At 43.4% G+C, this 7,646-nt stretch overlaps 1 protein-coding gene across 4 annotated transcripts in view; it reads right to left on the minus strand.

Moving 5' to 3' along the window:
* Window positions 1–7,343, minus strand: part of BRSK2 (BR serine/threonine kinase 2) — a 260,786-nt gene extending 253,443 nt beyond the window's left edge. For 2 of the 4 annotated variants that reach the window (XM_082270213.1, XM_082270212.1), the window contains exon 1: window positions 6,719–7,343. In XM_082270213.1, coding sequence (XP_082126339.1) covers window positions 6,719–6,812 — 94 coding nt within the window. In that variant the 5' untranslated portion in view covers window positions 6,813–7,343. The remainder of the gene's footprint in view (window positions 1–6,718) is intronic. The other 2 variants (XM_082270214.1, XM_082270215.1) reach the window with 2 other exon arrangements.
* Between the last annotated feature and the right edge of the window lie 303 nt (window positions 7,344–7,646).

Consider the following 7,646-nt stretch of genomic DNA (forward strand, 5'->3'; position numbering starts at 1 on the left):
GATTTCTGCTAAGATGGGGGATTTCAGCAAAGCGGCAGATTTGTACTGGGAGAAGGGGGATTTATGCTAAGGGGGTAAGCATGCAGATTATTGCTCACTGTTTTTGTTGGAAGATTTTTGCTGACACATAATGCTCATACATCTTGGGGGGGGGCAGTTTGGCATGTTCACTCCGGGCTCTAGATGACATTGTCCGGGCACTGTTTACATGTACAGTATGTGGTTTAACAGCCATCAAACAAGGTGAGGACACCCTCATTAGCTACCTGTGATCATATCACCGATGCCTATTAGGAGCACCCCCTCTTCTCTATATGTTTTTTTATCGACTGGTATGTAACACAGTAAACATAGTTGTATTTAACCTTTATATTTAGCTGTTTGCCTGGAACCCTCCTTTAAAATTAAATGTTTAATGAGTGGTGCAGGAAATACAAGGAGCAGTTCTGTTTATAGCACCAGCTGATGTCCACCCCAAATTATTATGGGCACTGGAAATTGGCTAATTCTGGGCCAAGCATCTAAGGACACCTACATCATGTTATATTATGATGTCATCACTTTGTTAAATATTTCTAGCTTCAACTACATAGAACACAAATGGGAATAAATGACATTAAACCAAAATAGGAATACAAATATATGGCCTGCCCTGAGGGGATGCATCTGGTCCCAAGGTCATGGATCCTTCTCCACTGGCACATATGCTATGTAGGTAGACATCCTGGAAATAGCTTCCATTCCATCACTGCTGATTCTTTAGTAGAAGTTGTCTTTGAAATTTCCAGCTACGTTGTGATTATTTTACACCAGTCCTTCTTGAAAATGTCTGGCAATAACCTATTATTGTAGGGGCATTAAAAACCATTGACATGTTATCAAAGCTTTGCATGTCAATCCATAAACAGTTTTGACGGGCTGTTTCTGAGCTTTGCATGTGTCTTGTAAAGTGAAATCCTGGAAATGCTGCATGTATGATTTTTCTTCCACGCATCGCAGCACTTGAGCAAGCCATACTGCAAAAAAACAATGTATTTCTCCATGTTCAAGCAATTTGCCAGCGCTGGAAAAAGCAGAACACTGTTTGAAAATGCTGATAGTGTGAATGATGTACCAAACCAAGACGATTGAATGACTGACTAACTAGATACATTTCTACTTTTTTTTTCGTATGGGATCGAAAAGATTTTAATCCATATTGTCGTTTAAACCTTGAATATATATTATATTGTTTGATATCATAACACACCATATACAGTGTACGGTTGCAAATGTTCTTAAGTGGATATCCTATCTGATAGTCAGCACAACGGAGAACTTAAGGAGTACACATGGCAGACCTGCGGGCAGATTCTGCCCAATGTGACCGTTTTTGCCACCTTCTCATGGCAAAGATGGCCACCCCAGGTGGCGCTAGTGCTGCTTGTGTGTTTGTGTGCGCGCATGCACACACACGCCTTGTGCCTGTACTTGTTGAATGTGCAGTTTCAGTGTCACTAAATAAAAGTCTCTGCCCTGCCACTATGCCTCTCACAAAGACAGACACAGTGGCTGTGAGTGCTGTGCTCAGGACTTTGGGGCTGCACTGTTAACAAGCTTTGCATCAATGGCTGCTGTGCCTGCCATGAGCATGTGACAGGTGCAGTGGTTGGGAGGGAAGCTCAGTAACACTGAGCCTGTGATTTTATCAAGCACAACATTACTAGCCTGTACTGAAGACTGAGTGTCCAGGTCAGCGCTGGGACAAGGCCATCCAGTGCCCAGGGCAAAGATGCCAAATTGCACCCCCCCTTCCCTTAGGGTTAGGTTGAGGGTGCCCCCCTCCCTGTAATAAATTATTGCGTCCAGGTCAGCTGTCCCTCCTGCCCACCCCTTGTCCTGGCCCTGGTCCAGGTATGCATCTATGAGGCAGCTGCCCCAGTTGGTCTCATTGATGGCACAGGCCTGCAGAAGGTTGACAATGCTGCTGTTAATTGCAAGGCTGTGGCTTTTCATTGTCAGCCTGCATCAAAGAGTGCTGCTACTGTGGTAAAGTAGAACTCCAGACTAAAAATGTGGTAGATATGCAGGAGGAGCAAAAAGCCTTGTCTAATCCAAGTGCCTACATCATCTGGCTTTTAGGCTTGATGAAGGGGAAGTGCTAAGTCCCCAAAATAAATTGGCTGTTACAAAATAAAAATCTTTTTAAAGGTCTGTAAAAGCTGGTGTGGTGTTCCCAACTTTTCAAAACTTCAATAAACTTCTCTGGGGGTCCATCAAGACCCTACAGTTGCTAGTGAGCAGCCTCCAGGACCCTAAACCACCCATTACATCATAACGCATCTGCATAAGGTTCAGTGCTGCTATATCACAAAAGATTGGAGGAGCAAATATCCTCTATGTCCTCTTCCAGCAAACCAATCATCTTCCAATCCCTTTCCAATTACTTCCACCTCCAGGTTCTGCAATAAGCATGGTGTCACCCTGTTTCAGAAGCCTTTGGTGACACACAACCCAAAGCACTGACAGTGGCTACATGAGTAGGGAATACCTGAGGCAGGACTGTAATATGAACACACATCTGGATATAATGCATGTCTGAATGTGCCCCTCTTTTCTTTCACTTGCTTCACTTTATCCAGTAGAGTAGAATCCTCCTTCAAAGGGAACCTATCAGAATAGAATTACTAAAGCTGCCATTGCTGGCCTGTTTTCATATGTATCAGCTTTTGGGCTGTCATCCCTATCCTCCTTTTATGGTGGGCCACTGGCCTCCAACAAATGTGCATTTCAGGAGTATTGATTTAATTAGCTGCATATTTCTCACTGGGTAGTAAGTTAAGGATCAGCAAGACATATACAGAATTTTCACCTTTTAAAAGAAGTCAGCGGTAGTAATTCCTACACTAAAAAACAAAAATGTGCAGACACAAACAACCAGCACATACATACTCTATGGATAAAGTAAATGCTGACAGTTATTATTGTGGCACAGTGTTTAGCACTGGAGCCTTGCAGCACTGAGGTTTGTGTTCAAATCCTACCAGGGCATTTTGTATGTTGTCATGATGTCTGCTTGCATTAACCTTGAGTTCCCACAATCCAGTGTGACTCTAGGAACCAGGGGCGTAACTACAGGGGGTTCAGGGGTTGCAATTGCAACCGGGCCCCATGCCCCAGGGGGCCTGTTCGGCTCCCCTGTACACCTGGAAAGAAGGAGCGGCGAGGGCAACATGTAGATAAATCACTGTCCTCCTTTTTCCTCCTGTAGCTGCAGGAGAAAAATGGAGGAGATTGGTTCCTCTGTATGCTGCCCCCGCCACTCCTCCTATCCAGTTCACTTGTGTTCTGCTGTCTCTGGGCCCCTGTGTGCTCCCCTGGTCCCCCCACACTGTGCTCCCTCCCCTCTCCTGCCGGTTGCTGCAGGGGATGTGTCACAATAGAGAACCAGGAAGGGGTCAGTAAATATGTAATTTACCAGCTCCTTCCTTTTCTGAATGGACAGAGTCATAGTCAGTAACATTGTAAAAAGATAAAATAAAATGATAAAAAATAACTTGCGACTGGGCCCTGGCATTCCACCACCGTGGGGAGGCCCCAAGATGGCAGGAAGGGGGCCCACTGCAGAACTTGTGAAAGGGTCCCACTGCAGGACCGTAATAAAGGGCCCCGCAACAAGAGTAAAGTGCCCCAGGATCAGTGGGAAGACCCCCAGACTTGAAGGGAAGGGCCCCGGCCAGGGGTCCGGGGGGCCCTTAATGGTTTCTTGCACCGGGGCCCTGAAGGTTCTAGTTATGCCTCTGCTGGAAACTGTTGGAGTAGTGATTGTTATGCATAGTTTAATGCACTTTATAAAGTGCCCCTTTATTTGTAGGAGCTATATAAAGAGAGGTAAGAAAGAGGTAATCCAATGAATGATGCATGGTAACTATAGGCCTCTTATAATAGTGTATATACTTAGGCTGGCCATACATGTTCAATGTCCTTGTACACTTTTCCTTTAGATTTGCCAAAAACTGTATAATATGAGGTCAAACAAACTAAACAGCTTTCCATTGTATCCAATCAGGCAGGCCCTTGCACTACATAGTTTAAGGTAAATCTAAAGAAAAATTGTACAAGTAAATTTAACATGTATGGCCGGCTTTAAGTACAGGCATGCAAAACATTTTTAAATTTGGTAGGTAGACGAGAAGAGAAAAAAGTGCAAAGCTGTTACTCAGTCCATTGTCTGTTAGCGGAGGGTCAGGGGTGTGTGTTGTCAGTATAATAAGGAAGAAGTGCGAGGTGTATCTTTGCTGTGATGTGCTTGTCTTGTGTGTGTCTTTGTGCGGGGGAGTGGGTCATCTGCCTTTGTGTGTGTGAATTGACAGAAGGGGGGCATATGGATAATTTTCACATTGCCTGAAAGTCTCAGCTGAATAATTCCCTCTGGCTAATTACGCACCGGTTGGTCCTAACACCTGCTTCTCCTTCCCAAATAAATGAGAAAAAAAAAAAAAACCCCTTCTAAATTTCAAGCCTGCCCGGACACATTTCCTCCCCCCCATCACCAAGCCCTTGAAGATCTGAGCTGGGGCTATTGTTCCCCTGTATGACGGATGGTAATACGCAAGCATGCACGCTACCAGCACTGTCACAATGAAAATTTACTCCTTCACTGCCAGCCTCTTACACAATTATTACAGCCATTGAACACACTTGCCTGTAGCGTCTTCTAATCAGATCACTCACTTTCAGCCACAAACTGGGACAGGTTTAAATTATTTACTTCATAACCGGGACTTTGTAAAACAGAGATGGCAATCGTTATAGAGTTGTCCATGCACAAAGGGTAATTGAGGAAGGTATAAAGCTGACACTGGTGTGAGGTGGGTGAGAGGTCACCCATACATCAAGTGTTCATGCCTTCATTAAAAATGGAGACATTCCCTATATTAGACCTGAGCTAGGACAATCTTAGACTGACACTCTATAGCAAGTAGATCACTTGCTAATAAAGCAATTCATCAGTAAGTTACATGTTACAGCCTTATTTAAATAGGAAGAGCAAAATACAAATTATAATCTACAAAAGCCAACAAAAAAAATCTAATTTTATAGTGACTGCTCTAAAGTGATGAAATTTAGGATATAATCAGTTGTTTCAGGCAACTGCAGATTATGCTCTTATTAAATCAACTGTCAAGTACAATCAGAGCTCCATTTTAATGTCATCATTTAAATGTTTCATAGAGATCAGCCATAGGAAGCCATAGTTGGGGTTTTAGAAACTGGTGGAGTCCAGCTCCTTTGGAACCCACCAAGATGTAGTTGTCCTTCCAGTTTCACACCAGAGGACGTTAATGACCATAGAACAAGTTAAAACAGATATGGGAATAGAGCCAACTGGGAAAGTAGCTAAGATTTCTCTGCTTCAGGTATTTCACAAATATATTCTTTACAATGTTCAGAATGGGCATTAAGATGGAAAGTAGTTGGCGTAGTTGGCAATGAGCTCTATCACTGTCTATATAGAAATAATTTCACAGGAACGGAATGCTTAGGTTGTTAATAAATACTGTAAATTGTGCTCTCTTATATATTACATTTCCTGATGAGGTCAGCACCACTACTGCCAGCTAACAAAGGTAATTGTGACCTCTTCAAGTCTTAAGTACTACCAGTAAAAAGGTGTGAAGGCCTTGAATTCACCAAGACCCTACAATGTGCTGGGTAGGAAGGTCCTGTACAACAAAGTGCAGAATTCTGAAAGGCAATAGAACGGTTTGTGTTTTTACTGGAGTATGACTCACAAAGTATACAATCTGCTGTCATTGCGTAAAATACTTCCCTTTCAAAAACTCATGTACGACTGAAATATGTAACATTTCAAAAACCCACGTGCGACTGAAATATTAGGACTTTTTCATAAAAACATTTCATTAAAAGTTGTGAAGTATAACCTCTAAGAGCTACGGCTTATTTAATAGGGCATAAAGCAAGGGGCAAAGTGGAATGACCCTTAAGTACCAATCAAGATTCGTATTTCAATGATCCGTTTACAGTGAACTGAAATCTAAATAATTGCTGGGCTTTACTGCACTTTGCAAATGATCACTGCTCTTTACAATTTTTTAAATAAACCTCAGTATGTTCTTTACAATCCAATTTCAATAAGCCTCAGTATTTGTAAAGGCAGTTTAATCTTCACACAATAGAAAAGTTCACAATCAGCTGTTCTTGGGTATAGGTCTTTGACATATGGCAGCTACAACCATAGAACTATGCAAAGATCAGGCAGATACAATGACAGTGCATTTCTAGGTATATTTCCTGACTTCTGTTCCTACTGTATCCCTCAACGAATTCTCCTAGAACTTGCTAATATTGCTTGGTAACCGGCAAATCCTTTTCAATTTGTGTCAATGAGTGTCATTTGTCCACGACTTGCTTTGCTCTGTCCTCTCATGACATCCAGGCAACACCAGTGTCCCCTATAATGCAACCTATGGGAAGTTACTATATATCTTTTGATTAAATAAAGCTTGTCTCCACCCCGTTCCAGCCCTGGTGGAACCAGGCCCATAAGCCATTGCCAGCTCTCCTGTCAGCCCGGCTTGTAGATTTATGCCAATTTATTTAAAGCTTCTCTTATCTAAAAAAGAAGACAATTTCCGATGACAGGTCCTCCTACAGAATTATGACTAGCTCCCACCCAATCCTCCCCCCCTACATCTTTGTTTCCGGCAGTACCCACCTGTCTGCCCCTTTCCCAGTGTCTTCTCAAGCCGGTATGGCCCAACATATTGCATGTGCGGCGTTCCACCACCATCTTTCCCAACCGTGGTCATCTTCTCCTCTCTCCTTCCACGGGGATCCAGATGCAAGGAAAATCCTCAAGAGAAAAGGGGGGAGGAGGGCTGGGGATGGAGAGGGAGGGGGGGATGGCTGTCTTTGCTTCTTCTCCCCCCCCTCTCGTGCTGGATAAACCTGTCCGTTCTTGTGACGCCCAATTGAGATCCCCTTGGTCCTCACCATCAATAAAGACCTGCTTTTCTCTCTTGTCTGCTGCACCTTGTCTTCTCGTACGTCCTGTCTTGATGCAGGGCTCTGGAGACTGGATTCAATGAATGAAACAAAAAAACAGAAACACACCCCAGTAGAAAAAAAAAAAAAAAAAAACACTCTCCTGCTTTTATGCAAAGAAATACAGAATTGAGTATTGATAAAGGTTTAAGGTTGCTTTGGGGGAAGGGAGGAGAGTGTTAAGGTGCAGGGAGCATGGTGAGGATGCTGCCGTGTTACATACAAGCAGCTCAGCAGGGACCTGCTGATCAATCCTCACGCTCACTGCTAGAGGTGGGGAGTGAAGGGGGGGCATGCAGCCCTCTGTAGCTGGGATGTTAGCCAGACTGGGATTGGTAGATGCAAAGCTGTTTTCTGGTTGGTGGCAGAAGGATGCATTTTAATTGGACTGAGGAGGGGGGTTACCTTGTGTGTAGGGATGTGGATGTGTGACTGTGGCTTGCAACATTGTATCTTAATATGTTTTGCAGACTGAATTTCTGTGCAATGTCATTAAAGCCACAATAAACTGAATGAAGCAGAACAAGTGTTGTATATTATAGTCGTGTAGGAAAACAAAGCACACTTGGTTTTATTGTCTGATGCTGATGCTTTACTGA

The sequence above is a fragment of the Pelophylax lessonae genome, assembly GCF_965119305.1.
Source record: "Pelophylax lessonae genome assembly, chromosome: 10".
Classification (NCBI taxonomy): domain Eukaryota; kingdom Metazoa; phylum Chordata; class Amphibia; order Anura; family Ranidae; genus Pelophylax; species Pelophylax lessonae.